Here is a 23769-nt window from a genome sequence, read left to right as displayed (position 1 = left end):
ATACTGCGGTGGCATGGCTGGGTAGGGTCACCTCGAAGGGGAGGGAGTAGCCCCTTGGGACGATTGCAGCACCCACCTGTCCGAAGTGATGGTGCGCCAATGGAGGAGGTGATGGCAAACCATGCCCCCCACCAGCGTCGAGTGGGCCTGAAAGCACAGTCTAGGAGGGCTTTGAGGCAGATGCTGCGGGGGTGGATGTGGACAGGCCTTGCCGTTGTCCCCTGGCACCGCCACGGCGGTACCCACGTCCGCCACCGCGCTGCGGTTGGTTTTGCGGCCTGTGGCTGGCAGGAAGTGTGGATAAAACCCAGATCTGTTGACTGGGTGTGAGTGTTTGATTGGTTCAGATACTCCGTCCATCACCACCCCCTTTTGTACCACTTTGTTTGTCATAAGTTGGCAGGGTATGCTCAGACGTGAGTCCCTTGCTCACTTTGTCACTGAATTCAAGCAAGCCTGGCTGAAGACTGCTAAAATGCCAGAAACTGGTTCTAGGAAGCTTGTTTCCGGTCCAGAGAGGGCATGGCTTGGCAGTTCAGGCTGGACTGTTCTCATGAGGCACAGGGTCAGACTAATTTGCATATGGCCATGTCTGAACTGGGGTGGCAGAGTGGGCTAAAGAACAGTGATGGATTAAACCCAGATCTGTTGACTGGGTGTGAGTGTTTGATTGGTTCAGATGCTACGTCCATCACCTCCCCCTTTTGTACCACTTTGTTCGCCATAAGTTGGCAGGGTATGCTCAGACGTGAGTCCCTTGCTTACTTTGCCACTGGATTCAAGCAAGCCTGGCTGAAGACGGATGAAATGCCAGAAACCGGTCCTAGGAAGCTTGTTTCCGGTCCAGGGAAGGCATGGCTTGGCAGTTCGGGCTGGACTGTTCCCATGAGGCACAGGGTCAGACTAATTTGCATATGGCCATGTCTGAACTGGGGTGGCAGAGTGGGCTAAAGAACGGTGATGGATTAAACCCAGATCTGTTGACTGAGTGTGAGTGTTTGATTGGTTCAGATGCTCCGTCCATCACTATCCCCTTTTGTACCACTTTGGCAGGACGTGTGGGGGCGCCCCTTTCTTGGCCACGAAAGGGGCGAAAGGCAGAAGATTGCTGGCACTGGCCCGACAAGCCCAAGGACTTGGCCGTATCCCTGGAGTCCTTCAAGCGCACTATCTGCCTTGTCGCCAAAAAGGCGACGGCCATCAAACGGCATGTTCATGAGCATGGCCTGGACCTCAGCTGAAAAGTTGGCGTATCTGAGCCAGGCGTGGCGACGAACCGCCACCGTCGTGGAAATCGCTCTACCTAGCGAGTCCGTGGTTTTCAGTCCACATCGAATGGAGTAACGCGCAGCATCCCGCCCTTCCGCAAGGGCTTGGGCGAGCTTCACCCGGGCCTCCATCGGGCACTGCGGCAGCACGTCCGCAACCGTATCCCACAGAGAGTGGGTGTGATGGCCCAAAAGGCAAGCGGTGTTGACAGACCACAGCCCCAAACTAAGTGAGGAGAATAGCTTCTTACCAAACTGGTCATACCTCTTGGATTTCCGATCTGGTGGGGCAGTCTGGAATGCGGTCTGGGAATTACAGGCCTGGATAACCAGACTCTCAGGGGTGGGGTGGGTGGACAGAAAGCAAGGATCGCCCGGAGCCGGGCAGTGGCGTCGGGCCATGTTCCGATCTACAGGAAGGCCTGTAGCGGCCTTGGACCAGGCGCCCATCAGAACGTCAGAGAGGGCTTCGTTAAACAGCAGGTGAGGCTCCGCGGAGCTTGCCTGCGGTTTGAGCACCTCAGTGAGGAGGTTAGTCCTCACGGCCGCGACAGGGAGGTCAAGAGCCAAGGCCTTGGCAGCCCTTGTCAACACCACGCTGTAAGCAGCCCCCTCCTCCGTAGCCACGGTAGGAGGGGAGACAAATCCATTGTCGGGCGAAGTGTCCAGTCCACTGGCCTCCCCTAACTCAACTGCCCAGTCCTGATTCGACTGGCACTTCTGTGCCAGAAGGGTCCTCAGACCCCTCCCAGTCTTCCTCGTCATCCATCTCCTGATAGTCAGGGCGGCGTCTAAGTACTCCAACAATGTCATCCTGGCGCCAACGACGCTGACGATGGACGTGGAGCCGCAGACGATGCCTACCGACACGCAGGGGTACTGCTACGCAAAACTTTCCGGATCCAGTCTGACGCCTGGGGATATTCTAAGGTAAGGAATCTAACACTAACCTGTTTTTTTCGGATATAAGATTTTTTTTAACAATTGCTACGTCTCTTTTTCACATTCTGTCACAATGTAGCATAGAGTATTCTTCGGGGATTGCTAATGCTACGTCAAGGACAAAGTTATTAGACATCCAAGTTTCAGTAATAAAAAGAATATCTAGTTGGTCATCACTGAATAAGGCATGGACATGTAAGGTATTTTTGTGAAAAAAGTGCACATTACCAAGCGCTGTCCGAATCCCTAAAGTATTCCCAGGTTTCGTAGTAAGTAGAGAAGGCATGTCAGTGCAGCTGTGTGGCTTATCTGGACCTGGCAGGGAGCATGAACAAAAACTACAAGCAAGGGGTAAAATAGTACCAGAAATAGAACACATACTTTTACAGAGCGTCTCAGATCTTAATGAACAGAGTTCCGAAGAGGGGTAGACTAAGGTCTGGCCAAGAGCAGTGTGAAATCGGGCTGCATGGTTGGCGCTGATCATTCATGGTCCGAGCGCGGATGGGCACAGACTTAAGCGCTGTATTTAAATAATGTGGGAAATCGCCTGGCCCCAACCAACTAGACAGCTGACTGGCTTAAAGATGGCAGCAGGAGTGGCAACAGGGAATGTCACTAACCCGCTCCTCTCGCCCTCACTAAAACTGCAAGTGCAATACAAACGGCGGGACCCCACAATAAGAACATAGGCCCTGCCACACACCAAATACAAAATTAAAAACCAACAAACACCTTGGGCATAAAAATCAGAAAGAACCTACATATGTGGAGCTCATCTGGGGGAGGTGCAGCACTACTACAGTTAGCTTATGATGTGTTGCTTATTATAGTTCTAACCAGGAACAAGGACTGTCCTTAATAAAACCACTTCCAACATGGGCAAACAGACACATATATAACGGAGGTTCCATGCGTGAATTCAATGTGCGTGAAGTCAATGTCAAAAAGCAACAAGAACTCTATGAAGCAGAAAATGTTTTGCACTTGCAAAGTTTTTATGTTTTCTTTTTCTCTGATGTATAATTGATGCTAATTAATGGGCGCTTAAATTGATTTCTCTACCTCACGGAACCTCTATTCTATATGTGCCTATTAATAGTTGACTTCTAGGCTAGTCCCGTTATAACATCAGTTGGTGCCATTTTATACATACTGGAGGGTTGATATCAAGAGCAAAACTTGGGGATAATACAGCAGGGGGAATTTCTCAGACACATGCCTAAAATGTCTGTCGGTAAGGCTGGTTGTCTCACACTTTTGGAAACATCTTTGAATTATTTAAACACCTGACCCTGATTATGCAATTTTAAAGATCTCTCTAGCACTTTTGTCAGTTGGTGCACTTCATTACGTTGTGTTCCGACTTTTTAAACATTTTTCTGATGACCTAAAGTCAATCTGCCTCTCTAACACATCAACATTGTCTTCCTCTCCATTGCTTACATATTCTTAATCTCACTCTTTCTCTCGCCAACTCTCTCTCACTCTCTGGCTTTCTTTTATTTCCAATTCAACTATTTCACTCTCACATGTTACAACAATATATCTTACCTCGGGAAGATAGTGTGGATTTGGTAATTTTGTTGTCATGTAGAACTTAAAGTTTCTGTCATAATCAATGTCAGAGTCTCCAAGACGAATGAGCATCCTTCCTCCAATTACAAATGTCTGTTTTAATAGAACAGGCTCTAAAGAAGGGTCCAATGTTTCTTTGAGCTTTGGAAAAAAGAGAAAATGTAAATGGCATTTAAGGTGGTGCTTTACAGAACAACAATACAGAAATGGGCAATGGATTGTTGGATTTCAATATCTAGATTTAAAGCTCGCTTAGCTATAACTTCCCATATCTCTTAGAAGTCAAGAGCCCCAGTAAATTGAACTAACTGTTACATTCAATGAAGTTCACCACACAGCTTCTAAACAATTGTTACAACTCGGAAGCAAGGTGATGGAATTGTCAAACCTAATTGGATGCCTCTCCATTCATAGCAGCTACTGAATGGGCAAAATTAAATTTACCTGGTATTGGGGGGAGGGGGGATTTCAACCTCATAGATCCTGGTGTCCTGAAATTTGTAATGGAATGTTATGAAATGATGCTGAAAGTTAAATAGACTGACCTTAGTTGAAATAAGTGTTCTCCTAAATTTATATCAATACCAACATACAAATGATAACATTGGTCTCTAATATCGAGTCATCAATTATCAGTAGTTTTTACAAAAGTAAAAGTGAAATTAATAATTATTTATAATTAGTTATGTGGTAAACTACTGCATACCCATTTTAGTATTCACAAAAGTTAAAGAGAAATGATTTATTAATTATAATTAGTTAGGAAACTACTGCATACCCATTTGCACCTTAGTCTTTTCCAGCTCTTCAATAATCCTCGAAACATAATCAGTGTTCCTGCTCCTCACTTCTGTTTCTCTGGGACCATTCCTTCATTCAAGCCAGATCACTTTATGTTGTCCTGTGTACCTGGCGGAAGAGTTACTTACCTTCGGGAACGATAAATCCGGTAGAGACACAGTCTAGCCGCAGATTCCTTAACTTAGAATATCTCCTCAGGAGTCAGACTGGATCTGGAAAATCTTTTTTCCCCAGCAATACCTCTGCACGCCAGGAGTCGGCATCGCCCGGCTCCGTCCTGACGCTGTCCACGGAAGTGACGACAATGGAGCCATATATGCCTCTCCCGGCGTGCTGATGTCAGTGTTCTACAGGAAACTTTTCCGCGCCACAACAAGGAGCCATGCAAAAACTGAGAAGCATAGGAACAGTGTGTGTTAAAAAAAAAAGAGCACAATCGTTGAAACAACAACGAGTAACATAAAAAAGAGAAACAATAAGGAAGTTGAAAAAGCACCAGTACCAGGAGGCACTAAGGGAGTACCCAGTACCCGGAGGGACTAAGGGAGCACACAGAGCACTTGCTGCAAGCAAGGGCCCAACAAATTGTTAAGCAGTGCCTCACCTCGAGGGGGTAACGGCCACGGCATAAAAGATATGACAAGCCAGGCACAGCTTGTCACCACAGGAGGGAAATTAAAAGAACCACCATATTGAAGAAACATGTTGAAAGACAAGTGACTAGAAGGGAACGACCACCAGAAAGTTCACTACACACACCCTCCATAGATTTAAGGACTGTAGCACCAAAGAGAACCCAACCCAACCGACTGCCATAGAAAGAAGGAGGCACAGGTGTGCGTGGTGGGTGGGAATTAAAAACAGAATAACTCCATGCAGGAGGAACACAGGTGGGCAACATGAGAAGGCATTGAAAAGTATAGACCTCTACCACCCAAAAAAAGTGGACCTCAACCACCTAAAAAAACGTGAACGGAGTGGAGAGCCAAAAGGTCCGAAAGCCGAACCACACCCCCTGTGCTAGAACACCCCCACCAACCAAGCACTAGGATGGCGAGGAGGCCTACCCCAGTGTGAGGTGCAAGAGCACACCTCTGGAAGATCAAGGCCACCAGGAACGGTGGAGCTAGGTTTAAAAACACTATATGAAAAGGCCTTTGTAGAGCGGGAAGGATGGGGGGCGTTAATGAATCAGCAGCTAGACTGTGTCTCTACCAGATATATATTTACCGAAGGTAAGTAACTTTTCCATCTGATAGAGACATCTAGCCACAGATTCCTTAACTTAGAATAGATACCAAATCCATACCCCATAGGAGGAGGGTCTGCGAAACAACCACAAAATTCCAGAACATATTTGTCAAACGGTGGATGAAACATGGTGGGAACAGCAATGACAGGGCAACTGACATTAGACCCAGAAACCTCCGCAAGGAACATGACAACGGTAGAGCATACCGCCTGAACATACTCCACAGCAATTGCCAAAATGATACAGGGGACAGTCTAAAGACTGTTCGGCCAAGAACTGAAGCCGCAACAGGAGGCCCGTGCATGTAAGAAAAAACACACATCAAATGTGTACCCCCTAGGACATGCAACAACAGTGGCAGGGTCGAACCCAGAGTCTTGTGCCAACAGGGACAAACGAGTCACCATTGAGCAAAAGCTCAGTAGGTAGGCATTCAGCCAAACGTACCAAAAGGTACCACTGTGAGGGGACAACCTGCAAAGCCAGTAACACATAAGGGACTCTATCTTTAAGGAGAGAGTGAGCAAGAAGGCCTGAGACTGGGGCAAAAAGAACTTAGTATGCGAGCACCCCCATGGCGTGTAGGACTTACGACATATACACAAAGAGACAGGAATGTTGCCACACATACATGAATCAACAAAACCCTAAACAGAGGAGTCTCTCAATTGGTGCCACTGTACCGGTGTGCAGCATAACAGTCACAGAACGCAGAAAAAACAACAGTACCCGGAGGGGGAAGAAACATGGTCTCCGGTGAGGCAGGCGGGAACATAGACCACGATACTGCCAGTAAAAAATTGAGAAAAGGCTCAGGCAGAAGCCTGTCGCCAAAAAGCATACACCGCCATTTACCGACACCGTCTACCAACAAGGAGAATGTCAAGAAGACATGCACAGTAATGCCACCTAAAGAAGCAACTGTCCCAGAAATGAGCGTAAGAACTTGCCCCCAGAAAAACGGCTGGTGGGGATTTTAACACCAGTGCTACAAATGTGAGTAAGAACCCACACCCTGAGAAACAGCTGGGGTGGAGCACAGATCCGGTGGCAGAAAGTCATTGACAAGAGCCACACCTTGAAAAACTAAGAAATATGCACAGGGCAGGAGCGGAAAAACCGAACCCCCTGTCCTGCAAGAAGCAAGGGACCGGAGACCCTGCTAGGGAAGTGGAGTAGGAGGCAACCCACAGCCGAGACAGAGCCGGCGGAAACTCCCCTCACTATAGACAAGAACCCCGACAGTGCTTGAGACACAAGAAAAGACAGAGCACAACCTGTGTGCACCAATACAGCGAGTGAGAGACAGCACAAGGATGGCAGTAAGGGATTAAGGGTTGCATCACCTGTATATACACCTGAGTACAAATAGATTCCTGTAGAAGCTGCCCACCTTCTGAGTCCACTGCCACTGGATTCCAATTAGATAAATACAGAACAAGCAAATAGAGAGGCAACTCAGACCCTGATAAATGGTATATATCAAAGCAACAAAATACAACACATGTCCTTCAATAATATGGAAAAAGTCCAGTTTCAATGAGTCTTCTTGATATGATGACAGAGTAAACATCCAGTATTCACAATATAAGATGACCAGCGGAACAGCCAAGAAACAGCCAACGCGTTTCGCCTTTTACGGGCTTCCTCAGGGCAGAAATGATTAGTGTAGAATGCGATCTCGCAAAGGGAATTTGTAGCACGAGCAAACACACACAACCTGTTTAGGGACCAGAGACCCGCGCTGGCGAATGCAAACACATTGCGGCAACATGACTCCAACCACCGAAACTCCAGAGTGGGAGGATGCAACGGAACAGGAGTAGTGGAGAGAGCTGCCTGAATCACAAATCCTCTAGGCACAGGATGGAGGGTCAAACAGGCAGGGTCATCGGGAGCCGGGCGATGGCGATGTGCCACAGCACAATCCACATGGTCCCCCGAAGAGGGCATCGCCCACGCCCGAGAAGAATGTCAAATAATGACTCCTCAAATGGCAACAAAGGCTTCATGTCCCCAGCGCCCTGGTGTAGAAGATCCAGCAAGGGCACCGAAGGCCTAGAGACTGAGGGCGGCTGCATCCTCGCAATGGCTGCAGCCCTGCAAACAGCCCTGATAAACGTCCCACTAGCCTCCGTGGCCCCTCGAGGCGGTGACAGCAAGTCTTTAGTAGGTGACAGACGCAAGCTAATCCGGTCACATAACAGAGGTTCAGCAGAAAGATGAGTAGGCTAATGCCCCACCGATGCCCGCTCCGGAGAGCGTTGAAACGACTCAGAGGGTGGGGAATCCACTGGGACCACATCCTCCACCAATAAAGCTGGAGATGGTACCGGCTTCGAACGGCGTCAAGGCGACATCAACTTGGACCCCGCGACCTCCGAAAAGGCCTCGACCAGCCGAGTTGAGCCAGCGTGGGCGACCTCCGAAAAGGCCTCGACCGGCCGGAGTTGGGCCGGCGACCACTCAACATCTCCCGAGGTGGAAACTTGCGGGGATAGAGTGTGCCGAAGCAATGTCGTGCACCGCACCGCAGCCACCTCCAGCGAAGCAGCAGGGAACCTCGGAAGGCTGTGTGACGGCGCTGTGGAAAGGCTAGATGTCGTTGGATGCCCCTCCGGTCAGTTTCCTGATGTTGCGGCGACTCTGGAGTCGGAGTAAGGGCACTCGGTCGGTGCCGAGGGTAAACCTGCCGGCGGAGTCCCGACCTGAGTCCTTACCCCCACTGTGGGGCCTGAAGGTGCACCAGGGAGGGGGCCAAAGCAAAAAAAGACTGCAGGGCCCTGCAGTGGTCCTCCATCTGAGGTCGAGTCACTCCAGCACCTGGAAACGGGGGATATGTGGGGCCCGACTCCTGGGGGCCCGAGTCTTGCAAAGACCAGGAGGCGCGGGCCTGACATGATGTTGACGTGAAGCCAACACCTTCTGCGACTTCCGTTTGTGCTTACCTGAAGTAGGCAAATGACAGCAACGGTCCCGGGACCTGTCCCGAACCGGAAAGTCCTCCTGTGAGGACCGGCGCCGCATGGACGTCTCCGCTGGAAAAGGAGACCGGTTTCGCGAGGGGTTCGTTCGGGATACCCGGGCAGACAGCAGCTTCATGCGGCACTTGCGCAGGGATTTTAGCCGCAGCTAGCGGCAGGCGTCGCACTCCACGGAGCCGTGGTGCTCGCCAAAAGTACCACATACAGATTGCATTAGGGTCCATCATTGACATCTGTCGCAAGCAGGACCGGCATATTTTGAAGCCCACAGGCATCGAACACACTGTTCTTGAGGCAAAAAGGACGTCGAGAAGGCCTGAAGATAAGAAAAACAGGCCAGAGGTATCACTTTCCCGGATCCGCGTTAGGATGTGGAAAAGAAGAACAAGCATTTGCAATGCAGTAGGTCTCGCATTAGAAAAGTTTGAGTCATTTGTCTTGTACATGACAAATTTGTTATTTATGTGTTATTTTTGAAAATTGTGATATTAATAGCTTTGTCATTTACAATGCTAATACTTTTATTTTTTGACAATGTGACACCTATAGCATTTTTAATGCAACATGTTTTGTATTTACGTGACTTAGAAGTATTGATTTTACAAATAACAATGGCTTTTAAAAAAAATAATTAATACTTTAAATTTATTGTAATTTATAATGGCAATAGCTTAAACTTTTGTAATTAACTTTTGTGAAGATTACGTTCAGTGTATTTTATTGTGACTAAAATATAAGAACAGAAGGGAAACATTAACATTTTTTGTGACATTTGTAATAAATCTTGAAACATTGAGAGAACATATTTGAACCAGTTGTTGTTGAATGTTTGCACAGATTGATACTGTGGTGGCGCTGAGTGATGTGGTGGCGACAAGTGATGCTGTGGCGTTCAGTGATGCTGTGGTAGCGCATAGTGAAGTTGTGGTGCCCCTGAGTGATGCTGTGGTGCCCCTGAGTGATGCTGTTGTTGTGCGATAGATAGATAGAGTGAGGGCGATAGATAGCTAGAGGGAGGGGTAAAGATAGATAGAGTGAGGGCGATAGATCTATAGAGTGAGGGCGATAGATCTATAGAGTGAGGGCGATAGATCTATAGAGTGAGGGTGATAGATCTATAGAGTGAGGGGGATAGATAGAGTGAGGGCAATAGATAGAGTGAGGGCGATAGAGTGAGGGCAATAGATAGAGTGAGGGCGATAGATAGATAGATAGATAGATAGATAGATAGATAGATAGAGTGAGGGTGATAGATAGAGTGAGGGCGATAGATGTGTGTGGTTGTGTGTGTGGTTGTATGTGTGTTGTATGTGTGTGTGCATGGTTGTATGTATGTGTGTATGCGGTTACAGAAGGATGTATGTGGAAGAGAGCAGCAGATCAGCATATTATAAGAGAACAGGGAGTTAAAGAAGGATGCGTGTTGAATAGATCAGCAGATCAGCTCAGGAGAAGAGAACAGGGAGTTAGAGAAGTAGGCAGTGGAAGGGAACAGCAGATCAGCATGGGAGAAGAGAACAGGGTTTTGGAGAAGGGGGCGGGGTGGAAGAGAGCAGCAGATCAGCTCAGGTGAAGAGAACATGGAGTTAAATAAGGAAGCGGGTGGAAGAGAACAGCAGATCAGCACAGGAGAAGAGAACATGGAGTTAAAGAAGGAGGTGGGTGGAAGAGAACAGCAGATCAGCACAGAAGAAATGAACAGGGAGTTAAAGAAGGAGGCGGGTTTTAGAGAGCAGCAGATCAGCACAGGAGAAGAGAACAGGGAGTTAAAGAAGGAGGTGGGTGGAAGAAAACAGCAGATCAGCACAGGAGAAGAGAACAGGGAGTTAAAGAAGGAGGTGGGTGGAAGAGCGGAGCAGATCAGCACATGAGAAGAGAACAGGAAGTTAAGTAAGGAAGCGGGTGGAAGAGAACAACATATTAGCTCAGGAGAAGAGAACAGTGAGTTAGAGAAGGGGGCGGGTGAAAGAGAACAGCAGTTTACCACAGGAGAAGAGAAAAGGGAGTTAGAGAAGGAGGCGGGTGAAAGAGAACAGCAGATCAGCACAGGAGAAGAGAAAAGGGAGTTGGAGAAGGAGGCGGGTGAAAGAGAACAGCAGATCAGCACGGGAGAAGAGAACAGGGTTTTGGAGAAGGGGGCGGGTGGAAGAGAGCAGCAGATTAGCTCAGGTGAAGAGGAGAAGGAGTTAAATAAGGAAGCGGGTGGAAGAGAGCAGCAGATCAGCACAGGAGATGGAACATGGAGTTAAAGAAGGAGGTGGGTGGAAGAGAGCAGCAGATCAGCACAGGGGAAGAGAACAGGGAGTTAAAGAAGGAGGTGGGTGGAAGAGAACAGCAGATCAGCACAGGAGAAGAGAACAGGGAGTTAAAGAAGGAGGTGGGTGGAAGAGAGGAGCAGATCAGCACATGAGAAGAGAACAGGGAGTTAGAGAAGGGGGCGGGGTGAAAGAGAACAGCAGTTTAGCACAGGAGAAGAGAACAGTGAGTTAGAGAAGGGGGCGGGGTGAAAGAGAACAGCAGTTTAGCACAGGAGAAGAGAAGAACAAGTTACTTACCTTCGGTAATGCTTTTTCTGGTAGATACAATATCTGCCTGTGGATTCCTCACCTTGTGAATATCCCCCTTGCGTCAGCAACGTTCGGAATTTTTCTTCGTAGCACGCCGGCGTGGACGACGTCACAGGAGCACGGCATCGCGCGCGACTCCGACTGACGTCACCGACTCCTTATTAGACCCACGTCGGCGTGATGACGTCAGTTCCGCCCTTTTTTCCGTGCCTTCGAGGCACCCGGACGGACCAACGACAGCAAATATGCAAATATACAATGTACACAGTACATACAAATCAAAATCGCACACAAAGTGCGCAGCAAAATTAGCAAAATAGCAGAAAATATACACACATAAAAACCAGGTATAGCAGAGTGGACAACGGGGAGGCGGGTGGGCATGTGAGGAATCCACAGGCAGATATTGTATCTACCAGAAAAAGCGTTACCGAAGGTAAGTAACTTGTTCTTCTGATAGATACATCTGCTGTGTGGATTCCTCACCTTGTGAATAGAGTCCCACAGCAGTCCCCACTCCCGGAGGAGGATGTCCACTCTGCTATACCAGGAAATCTTGGAGAACAGAGCGCGCGAAGTGGCCATCCCTCCTCACCTCGGTATCCAAGCAGTAGTGCTTCGCGAAAGTGTGGAGGGAGGCCCAAGTCGCGGCTCTGCAAATGTCCTCAACAGGTACACCTCTAGACAAAGCAGAAGTTGCAGACTTTGCTCTAGTTGAATGTGCTCTAATACCCTCAGGAGGGTCCTTACCCGCCAAGGAGTAGCAAATCTTGATGCACAGGATTATCCACCTGGAAAGTGTGTGCTTGTGCACCCCTCTGCCCTTCTTACAGCCAGCAAAACCAACAAACAGCTGGTCGTCCATCCGGAAGTCTTTAGTTCTGTCCAGATAAAAAGACACCGCCCTCTTAGGGTCCAGACGGTGCAGTCTCTCTTCCTCCTTAGACGGGTGAGGGGGAGGATAGAAGGTAGGAAGGGTAATGGACTGTCCTAGATGGAAGGGAGTTACCACCTTAGGCAGAAAAGCAGCCCTGGTCCTAAGAACCAGTCTTTCAGCATGAATGGTCAGGAATGGGGGCTTAGAACTAAGAGCCTGAAGCTCACTCACCCTCCTTGCCGAGGTGATTGCAACCAAGAAGACCGTTTTAAAAGAAAGAAGTCTCATGGGACACTTGTGCAAGGGTTCGAAGGGAGAACCCATCAAAAAGGTCAGCACAAGATTCAAATCCCAATGAGGAACAACAAAAGGAGTAGGAGGGAATCTATTAGTGAGTCCCTTCAAAAATCTTAAAACCACAGGAGACTTAAAAAGAGAAGGCTGATCCGGCAAACAGAGAAATGCCAACAAAGCCGAAAGATACCCCTTAACCGTAGCCACAGCAAATCCTTGCTGCGCCAGAGAAAGAGCAAACTGCAAAATGTCAGACAAATGAGCCTTCAAAGGGTCAAAATCCCTCTCCCTACACCAAGAGACAAATTTAGACCACCTATACGGGTAGACCACCTATACGAATAAATGGACTTAGTGGAGTCACGCCTGGCAGAAAGAAAGACATCCACCACATCGTGAGGGAGAGAAAAAGAATTCAAGTTGCCCCGTTCAATCTCCAAGCATGATGGTGTAATGTCTGGAGGTGGGGGTGTAGAACCTGCCCCTCCATCTGAGAGAGGAGGTCTGCCCTGTGAGGGAGACGGAGCGGTGGGTGAGAGGAGAGGTGGAGAAGGTCTGTGTACCACACCCTTCTTGGCCAATCCGGGGCGACCAATATGACTTGGGCCGGTCTTGGCGAATCTTCCTCAGAACCCGAGGAATCAAGGGAGGAAACGCGTAAAGGAGTTGATTTTCCCAACTCAACTGAAACGCGTCCCCCAAAGCTCCTTGCATCGGAAACTGGAGACTGCAGAATGACAGGCAGTGAGCATTCTCGCGAGTGGCGAACAGGTCCACCCGAGGAGTCCCTCACATCTGAAAGATGTCGTGAACCACCTCCGGGTGAAGCCTCCACTCGTGGTCGGCAGAGAACTGCCGACTGAGACTGTCTGCAGGAACGTTCAGAACTCCGGGCAGATGATTTGCCATTAGACAAATCTGGTGATCCTGAACCCAGGACCAGAGACGCAGAGCCTCTCTGCAGAGACGCTGCGACCCCACTCCTCCCTGTTTGCTGATGTACCACATCGCGGTCGTGTTGTCCGTCAGGACCTGGACCGAACGACCGCAAAGGGAAGGGAGGAAGGCCTTGAGCGCCAGACGTATCTCCCGCAATTCCAAAAGGTTGATGTGAAGCAACCTTTCCTCTGGAGACCAAAGCCCTTTGACCTCCAGGTCCCCCAGATGAGCACCCCACCCGAGAGTGGATGCATCCGTTATCACTGTGGCCACTGATGGAGGAAGTTGAAAAGGCTTTCCTTGTGACAGATTGCCTTCCACACTCCACCAAGGCAGATCCGCTGCAGTTTCTCTGGAGATCCTCACTGACTCCCTGAGATCTCCGTTGTGCTGATACCACTGCCTGCGGAGGCACCACTGGAGTGCCCTCATGTGCCAGCGTGCATGATTGACCAACAGAATGCAAGAAGCCATCAGACCGAGCAGACGAAGGACCTTCAGGACTGGAACAACCGCTCCATTGAAGAATAAAGGAATAATTTCCTGTATGTCGTGAATCCTTTGAGGTGGAGGGAATGCACGACATACAGTAGTGTCCAGTACCGCACCTATGAACAGGTTGCGCTGGGAGGGTACCAGGTGAGACTTGGGTACATTTATCGAAAAACCCAACCTGTGCAACAACTGAGCTGTCTCTTGCAGATGATGAAGCACATTCTCCGGCGACTCCGCCTTGATCAGCCAGTCATCTAGATAGGGAAACACAGGAATCCCCGATCTTCTGAGATTCGCAGCCATCACCTTGGTGAAAACTCGAGGCGCAGTAGTACGCCCAAAAGGAAGGACCGCAAACTGGTCGTGTTGCGATCCCACCGTAAAACCGAGATACTTTCTGTGCGACTTCAGAATGGGGATGTGAAAATACACACCCTGCAAGTCGATCGACACCATCCAGTCTTCTTCCATCAGCGCTTGAAGAACCTGTGCAAGTGTGAGCATTTTGAACTTCTCCTGTTTGAGATAGAGGTTCAAAATCCTGAGGTCCAGGATTGGCCGAAGCCTGCCATCCTTCTTGGGTATCAGGAAATACCGGGAGTAGCACCCCTGACCCCTTTCCTGCTCTGGAACCACCTCTATCGCACATTTTCGGAACAGTGCCAGGACTTCTTCCTGCAGGAGAAGAAGGTGGTCCTCCGAACAATAACCTTGGCAAGGAGGGTAATTGGGAGGGAACTCCTGAAAAGGAAGTGCATACCCATTCTCTACGAGATTGAGAACCCAAAGATTTGATGTAAACGATTCCCAATCCCGTAGAAAATGAGTAAGCCGACCCCCTACCGGACCCACATGATCCAGAATGGTGGATCTAGGGCTGCTTTGCTGATGTAGGTGGGGGATGGGTATTATTGGAGGAAGTAGAGGAAGAGGAGACTTGACGTCCACGTCCACGACCCTTCTGTCTACCTCTATAAGATTTGTAAAGAGGGTTTTGTTGCTGCTGCTGTTGTTGCTGGCCTTGTCTGAAGGGACAAAAGGAGGATCTACCAAACCCTCTAAACTTCTTAGTGGTAGAACCTCTTGCCTGGAGACCCAAAGATCTTGCAGTAGCCCGGCTATCTTTGAATCTTTCCAAAGCCACATCCGCCTTCTTCCAAAAGAGGCCTGTCCCATCAAAAGGCAAGTCCATCAAAGTGGATTGAACGTCTGCTGAAAAATCAGAAGATTTTAACCACGCAGCTCTTCTGGTGGCAACAGTAGAACCCATAATTCTGGCAACAGAGTCCGCCGTATCCATGCCACTCTGAATGACTAAGCGGGCAGCATCTTGAGTGTCGGAGACTACCTCATTAAACTTCTTTCTATCATCCTCAGGAAGCTTAGATGACAGTTGCTTCACAGAGTCCATCAAAGCATGTACATACCTCCCTAGCAGACAAGTAGCATTAGTAGATTTCAAAGCCATGCTACTTGATGAGAAAATCTTTTTAGCAGATTGGTCCAATTTTTTTGAGTCTTTGTCTGCTGGCACTTGAGGAAACAAACCTGCCGACCTGTTGGAACAAGCGGCATGTACTACCAAGCTCTCAGGAGAAGGATGTGAAGAGAGGAATTCGGGGTCACCAGGAGCCACTCTGTAACGTCTCGCTACAGATCTAGAAACTGCAGGAGCAGTTAAAGGTCTTTTCCAAACTTCCATTATTGGTTCAGTCAAAGCCTCAGTAAATGGAAGTGTAGGCTCAATAATGGATGAGGGTGAATGTAAAACCTCTGTAAGGATATTAGGTTTGTATTCCACAGTAGGTAAGGTTAGATTAAGTAGATCTGCCGCTTTTCTAATTACAATGTGGTAAGGTGCCACGTCCTTTGATGGAGCATCAGAAACTGATGGTAAACCCCACTCAGGAGAAAGTTCTAGGCCACTGGCACTATGAAGGTCTTCAAAACAATCTCCCTGATCCAGAAGCTCACCTTCCTCCACTTCAGGATCATCGTATTCCTTTTCTTCTAAAAGACGCTGAGCTCTACGTCTCGACCATTCTATACGAATCGAAGTCGATGGATCCGGTAACGACTCTGATGGAGCCGGATCCGACGTCGAGCGAGGAGCTGGAGCAGCAGGAGGATGAGACTCACGAATCGGCGTGGTATTTCGATTGGATTCACGAGGTTGATCCGGAGTCGGCGACCTTGGCGGAGCCGTACCGAGCCAAGGTGTATAAGGCGCCGGCATAAACGGCATAAAGGGAGCCGGGGCGTAAGATTGAGGAATGCCCAAATAGAAAGACAATGGACCCACGGGACCAACTGGTGCGCCGGTAGGGTACATAGCTCTATTTTAGACCCCAAACATTGCATTAAGAAAATGTGAGGGGTCTTGTCCTGGACCAGGAAAAGGAGGATACGAACCAATCGGCTGTTCCGGAGGAGGTCGTTCCGGCATCGGCTCATCCTGGCCTTCGAGATTTTCAGGGACTTCCACGGGAGTCTGAGCTCGAGGAACTTCTTCTTCAACCTCATGATCCGAAGAGTGATGTGATTCCGGATCAGGTTCTTGTTCCGGAGTCGGGGAACCTTGAAGAGATTGTAAAGGAGAAGGAGAAACAAAGTCCTTATGATGTCTTCGGGATTTTTTCTTTGAATACGAAGAATCTTTACCAGAATGATGTCTAGAGCTATGCTTCCTCCTCTTGTGCTTCTTCCTCGAGGAACCCGTAGCATGACCCGAAGCCGACTTGGATCCGGACCTCGATCTTTCACTAGACCTCGACCTTGCTCTGGATCTCGACCTCGAAGCCGACTTCGACCTCGACTTCGAACGCGACTTCTGTCTCGACTTCGAGCGTCTCGACGTCGACCTCGATGATCTTTCAGCTTCTCTTCCCTTTACTTTCGCTAGAAGAAGTTTAGCTTCATGTTCACGCAAAGCCTTATGATTCATTTTGAAGCAGGATCGACAGTTTTTAACGTCATGGTCTGATCCTAGACACCATAAACAATCACCATGTGGATCGGTGATCGACATCATGCGAGCGCATGACCCACATTGTTTGAATCCAGTCTTCCTCAACGACATTCTCGACGAAGAAGGAATAATCAAAGATGAAATAGTAACACTAGAATAGTAGAAGATACTAAGTATCGCAGAAGATCCCAGAAACCGTTAGCGTCGACGACGCGGAAAAAAGGGAACTGACGTCATCACGCCGACGTGGGTCTAATAAGGAGTCGGTGACGTCAGTCGGAGTCGCGCGCGATGCCTTGCTCCTTTGACGTCGTCCACGCCGGCGTGCTACGAAGAAAAATTCCGAACGTTGCTGACGCAAGGGGGATATTCACAAGGTGAGGAATCCACACGGCAGATGTATCTATCAGAAAAGGGAGTTAGAGAAGGAGGCGGGTGAAAGAGAACAGCAGATCAGCACAGGAGAAGAGAAAAGGGAGTTAGAGAAGGAGGCGGGTGAAAGAGAACAGCAGATCAGCACAGGAGAAGAGAACAGGGAGTTAGAGAAGTAGGCGGATGGAAGATAGCTTAAAGATTATCACAGGAGAAGAGAACATGGAGTTAAAGAAGGAGTTGGGGTGGAAGTGAGCAGCAGATCAGCACAAGAGAAGAGAAGAGAACAGGGAGTTAAAGAAGGAGGCGTTTGGAAGAGAACAGCAGATTAGCACAGGAGAAAAGAACAGAGTTAAAGAAAGAGGTGGGGTGTTTGTGAGCAGCCGATCAGCACAGGTGAAGAGAACATGGAGTTAAAGAAGGATGTGGAGTGGAAGAGAACAGCAGATCAGCACGAGAGAAGAGAAAAGGGAGTTAGAGAAGGAGGCGGGTGAAAGAGAACAGCAGATCAGCACGAGAGAAGAGAAAAGGGAGTTAGAGAAGGAGGCGGGGTGGAAGAGAACAGCAGATCAGCATAAGAGAACAGAGAGTTAAAGAAGGAGGCGGGGTGGAAGAGAGCAGCAGGTCAGCAGAGGGCTAAAAGAAGAGAACAGGGAGTTAGAGAAGGAGGTGGGTGTAAGAGAGCAGCAGATCAGCACAGCAGAAGAGAACAGGGAGTTAGAGAATTAGGTGGGTGGAAGAGAGCAGCAGATCAGCACAGCAGAAGAGAACAGGGAGTTACAGAAGGAGGTGGGTGGAAGAGAGCAGCAGATTAGCACAGGCGAAGAGAACATGGAGTTAAAGAAGGAGTTGGGGTGGAAGTGAGCAGCAGATAAGCACAGGAGAAGAGAAGAGAACAGGGAGTTAAAGAAGGAGGCGTTTGGAAGAGAACAGCAGATTAGCACAGGAGAAAAGAACAGAGTTAAAGAAAGAGGTGGGGTGTTTGTGAGCAGACGATCAGCACAGGTGAAGAGAACATGGAGTTAAAGAAGGATGTGGAGTGGAAGAGAACAGCAGATCAGCACGGGATAGGAGAACAGGGATTTAAAGAAGGAGGTGGGGTGGAAGAGAACAGCAGATCAGCACGAGAGAAGAGAAAAGGGAGTTAGAGAAGGAGGCGGGTAAAAGAGAACAGCAGATCAGGACGAGAGAAGAGAAAAGGGAGTTAGAGAAGGAGGCGGGGTGGAAGAGAACAGCAGATTAGCACAGGAGAAGAGAACAGTGAGTTAGAGAAGGATACGATGTGGAAGAGAGCAGCAGATCAGCACAGGAGAAAAAACAGAGTTAAAGAAGGAGGCGGGTGGAAGAGAACAGTAGATTAGCACATGAGAAGAGAACAGGGAGTTAAGTAAGGAAGCGGGTGGAAGAGAACAACATTAGCACAGGAGAAGAGAACAGTGAGTTAGAGAAGGGGGCGGGGTGAAAGAGAACAGCAGTTTAGCACAGGAGAAGAGAAAAGGGAGTTAGAGAAGGATGCGATGTGGAAGAGAGCAGCAGATCAGCATAAGAGTACAGAGAGTTAAAGAAGGAGGTGGGGTGGAAGAGAGCAGCAGGTCAGCAGAGGGCTAAAAGAAGAGAACAGGGAGTTAGAGGAGGTGGATGGAAGAGAGCAGCAGATTAGCACAGGCGAAGAGAACATGGAGTTAAAGAAGGAGTTGGGGTGGAAGTGAGCAGCAGATAAGCACAGGAGAAGAGAAGAGAACAGGGAGTTAAAGAAGGAGGCGTTTGGAAGAGAACAGCAGATCAGCACAGGAGAAAAGAACAGAGTTAAAGAAAGAGGTGGGGTGTTTGTGAGCAGCCGATCAGCACAGGTGAAGAGAACATGGAGTTAAAGAAGGATGTGGAGTGGAAGAGAACAGCAGATCAGCACGGGATAAGAGAAAAGGGAGTTAGAGAAGGAGGCGGGTGAAAGAGAACAGCAGATCAGGACGAGAGAAGAGAAAAGGGAGTTAGAGAAGGAGGCGGGGTGGAAGAGAACAGCAGATTAGCACAGGAGAAGAGAACAGTGAGTTAGAGAAGGATACGATGTGGAAGAGAGCAGCAGATCAGCACAGGAGAAGAGAACAGGGAGTTACAGAAGGAGGTGGGTGGAAGAGAGCAGCAGATTAGCACAGGCGAAGAGAACATGGAGTTAAAGAAGGAGGTGTTGTTGAAGAGAGCAGCAGAACAGGACGGGAGAAGAGAACAGGGAGGTAGAGAAGGAGGCGGGTTGAAGAGAGCTGCAGATCAGCTCTGGAGAAGAGAAGTGAACAGGGAGTTAGAGAAGTAGGTGGGTGGAAGAGAGCAGCAGATCAGCACAGGAGAATAGAACAGGGAGTTCGAGAAAGAGGCGAGTGGAAGAGAGCAGCATATTAGCGTAGGAGAAGAAAACAGGGAGTTAAAGAAGGAGGCGGGTTGGAAGAGCGTAGCAGATCAGCACATGAGAAGAGAAGAGAACATGGAGTTAGAGAAGGAGGCAGGGTGGAAGAGTTCAGCAGTTCTGCACGGGAGAAGAGAAGAGAACAGGGACTTAGAGGAGGAGTTTGTTGGAAGAGAGGAAGATCAGCACAGCAGAAGAGAACAGGGAGTTAAAGAAGGAGGTGTGGTGAAAGTGAGCATCAGATCAGCAGAAGTTAACAGGGAGTTAAAATGCAATTCAATATGTTTCTCATTTGGAAAGTTTGAGCTATTGCTATTGTAAATGACCAATTTTATTTTAATGTTTTGTTGTGAAAAATAGTGAAATTAATTGCTTTGTCATTTACAACGCTAATAGATTGCAAATGTGATACCTATAGCATTTGTAATGCAATATGGGTTGTATTTATGTGACTTGCATGCATTGATATTACAAACAACAATGGTTTGGAGTTGGAGGGTGGAGTTGGAGGGTGGAGTTAGCTTTTGATTTGGAGGGTGGAGTTAGAGGTTGGAGTTGGAGGGTGGAGTTGGAGGGTGGAGTTGGATGGTGGAGTTGGATGGTGGAGTTGCATGGTGGGGTTGGATGGTGGAGTTGGATTTGGAGGGTGGATTTGGATGTATGATTTTGATTTGGATGGTGGAGTTTGATGGTGTAGTTGGAGGGTGGAGTTGGAGGGTGTAGTTGGAGGGTGTAGTTGGAGGGTGGAGTTGGTGTGTGTATTTGGAGGGTTGTGTTGGAGGGTGGAGTTGGAGGGTGGATTTGGAGGTTGAAGTTGGATGGTGGAGTTGTAGGGTGGAGTTGGATTTTGAGGGTGGAGTTGGATACTGTAGTTGAAGTTTGCGGACGGATTTGGAGGGTGGATTTGGATTTGGAGGGTAGATTTGGAGGCTGGAGTTGTAGTTGGAAGGTGGATGTGTAGGGTGTATTTGGATGTTGGAGTTGGAGGGTGAAGTTGGATGGGAGAGAGAGTGTGTAAGAGAGAGAGTGTGTAAGAGAGAGAGTGTGTGAGAGATAGAGTGTGTGAGAGTGTGTGAGAGAGTGTGAGAGAGAGAGTGTGTGAGAGAGAGAGTGTGTGAGAGAGAGAGTGTGTGAGAGAGTGTGTGTAAGAGAGAGAGTGTGTAAGAGAGAGAGTATGTAAGAGAGAGAGTGTGTGAGTGAAGTAGAGAGAGAGAGTGAGGTAGGGAGAGAGAGTGAGGTAGTGAGGGAGAGAGACAGAGGTAGTGAGAGTGTGTGAGAGAGAGTGTGTGTAAGAGAGAGTGTGTAAGAGAGAGAGTGTGTAAGAGAGAGTGTGTAACAGAGAGTGTGTAAGAGAGTGTGTAAGAGAGAGTAAGAGAGAGAGAGTGTAAGAGAGAGAGTGTGAGAGAGAGATAGTGTGTAAGAGAGAGAGTGTGTGAGAGAGAGAGAGTGCACAAGCAAGATCATTTGTAACCCATGACCTAATGAATTTGAGATCTGTTGTGCTCACTTTTGTAAGGACGAGCTTTTTAAAAAAAAGTATCGAAGGGCCATAAAACAAAGATACAACGAAACAGTAGGTCCCAAGGAATTCTTCAAGTTTGGTATAACTTAGTGCCCGATATCACAAATTAAAAAAAAAAAAGGACATGAATAGCAAGGTTGTTTATACAAGATAAATTACTTTCTTAGACACATTATTCATGTAACACAGAAGCTCCACAGTGAGTGGATAGTAGGTGTAGATAGAGGCACTCCTGGATAGATCAGAGAAGAATAAGAATTACGAGTCAAATCATATATAGTGTATAAAATGATTTCAGATTAAGACCGTCAGACAATATTCTTTCTAATCCGGCCACAAGTCATTGTCTATCTGAATGTGGAGAAGTTTTCGGTCACAGCCATAAGGGTTGAAATGTCAACATTTCGACCCCAAAAACATTTTTGGGGGGAAAAGCATTGTACTGAAGGACCTCCAAACGGGAAGTAACCAGCTCGGCAAGACCCAGGGCGAGCTCCCAGGCAATTCCGCGCCACAGGGGCTGCCAGCAACCAAACAGATTCTGAAAGTTTGTTCATGAATGAAGTAATTAGCAGTGCGACTGTAAATGTAAAAAAAATGCGTGCACACGTTTCCCTTTCCCTGTGAAGCCAGACATGAAAGGCTGTCCCTGTTGGTCTATTTGGAGACCCCTTCTTCGTTGCCCAGCCCAACACCCCCTAGAGCTGTGGCAGCGATTTAGCACCTTAAGTGGGCCTGTCATTGGGCCGATAGGCTGGTGAAGTGGACCACACGAAAAGGTGAATTCGTTGTTTATGGGCCTCTGTTGTCAGCAGACAACATTCTCATAAACTGACTGCTATGGAATACTATGGTCGAGGGAGGGAAATGTAGTATCAGCAGTTACTTTACTGTATGGAAAAAATGAATTATTTGATAATATATTACAAGATAAATAAACATTAAGATTGAGAAAACATCCAAACTGCCACTAAGATTAAGTGTTTAAAAGATGAGAAGAGGAAAGATCGAAACATTTGACAAATTGTAAAATAAAACTAAAATCACTTGACGAGAGACAATACTAATAGCGTGATTGGTGAACCTGATGCTAACTGTGACAAACGCCCTTCTTAAATATTTTCTCCTAAGGTCCAATAACGCCGGGCAGAAACAATAAGAGCTCATAGATTCCTCCTACCTGCTAAGATCGCAGCCTGTGCGTGTTGTACACAACTGAAAGGCACAGTGCAGGAACAGGGAAAGAGAAAGAATGAAAGCTGGGGTGAACAGAGACGGGGACTAATAGAAGAAATGCACGCCTCAGGATAGTGAAGAGATATTGAAATGAGAGTGGGAGGGGTGTGCGCAGAAGACTTTGGAGAAAGGATAGGTGGTCGGTGTGTGTTGGGCCGAAGAAGATGTATGTAGTACGGAACAAAAACAAGCTCTCGGCATTGCTGTGGCAGGGGGTGGGTGGGGAGTGGCAGCCAAATGGTGGTGTGCGAGCGGCTTCCTTTCATGCGGAGTGCGTGAAGTGGCAAGCTCTGGCATTGCGCAGAGGAGGGCGGGGGAGCGCATTCCTTTGAAATCTGAAGCTCTCGGCATTGCTGTGGCGGGTCTGATGAGATGATGCGAGGCACATGCTTTGGCTGGGGGAGCAAATGGCAAGCCTGTGCACGGAGCACATGCACTGTGCGTAATCCGCCTGCCAAAGCCCCCTTGGTAAGCTTTCCTGATGCACCTCTATATGTCTCGAGCTGCAATGCACAAGCGCATTGGCAGGTCGAGACCTAAAAATTGACGTCAGCACGCCGGGGGGGCATATATGGCTCCATTGACATCACTTCCAGAGCTAGGAAAAATCTTTCAGTGGAATGCTGCACAAGGAGTAATTCAGAAGATGAGGATTTCACAGGCAGGTATATCCATCAGAAAAAAACACTTAAGTGAATGATTTTTTTTTATTGACACTTTATTATCATATGGTGGCCAGATTTAGGGGCCGATTAGAATGGCGGTCGGATCGCCACTGCCATGCAGGCGGTGGCGATTCGTCTGCCATCCTTGCCCGTCCGCCACCTATTTCCCCCGCCATATTATAATGGCGGGGGGACCGTGGCGGACGGGAAGACCGTCCGCCGCTTTTCCGTGCGACCGCGGCGGAAAAGGTCTAATATGGTGGCGGTGTCTATCAGACACCGCCAGCCATATTAGGATGGGCTGGGGGAAATGCCTTTCTGTGGCGGCAATGCCGCCACGAATAGGCATATGGTCCTTGCTGAAGGGGGGGTGGGGTTGCACCTACATGGCAGGCACCGCGCGATGTCTGTCATGTTGTGCTGTGAAACGCACAACATGCATTTTTGACATTGCAGCGGACGGTGCTTTTAGCACCGTTGGCCGCAATGTTAGAAATGCAGGATGCACCCGCCACTGTGGTGGGTGCATCCTAATTCGGGGCACGGTTCCTCCGCCCTTGTGGCGGATGGTCCCTGCCCCAGACAGGATGGCGGACGGACTTTGTCCGTCC

The 23769-nt window shown here is 48.5% G+C and overlaps 1 protein-coding gene across 1 annotated transcript in view; it reads right to left on the bottom strand.

Annotated features, from left to right (window-relative positions):
- The window catches only part of LOC144818685 (dynein axonemal heavy chain 6-like), a 1395111-nt gene that overhangs the window by 773623 nt on the left and 597719 nt on the right, over positions 1 to 23769 (bottom strand). Inside the window, exon 18 of the mRNA XM_078676337.1 lies at positions 3765 to 3929. Within this exon, the coding sequence (XP_078532463.1) occupies positions 3765 to 3929 (165 nt within the window). The remainder of the gene's footprint in view (positions 1 to 3764; positions 3930 to 23769) is intronic.

The sequence above is a fragment of the Lissotriton helveticus genome, chromosome 2_1 (genome assembly GCF_964261635.1).
Source record: "Lissotriton helveticus chromosome 2_1, aLisHel1.1, whole genome shotgun sequence".
NCBI classification, from domain to species: Eukaryota; Metazoa; Chordata; class Amphibia; order Caudata; family Salamandridae; genus Lissotriton; species Lissotriton helveticus.
Note: the sequence above shows the minus strand (reverse complement) of the source record. Positions and strands in the feature narration are given on the sequence as shown.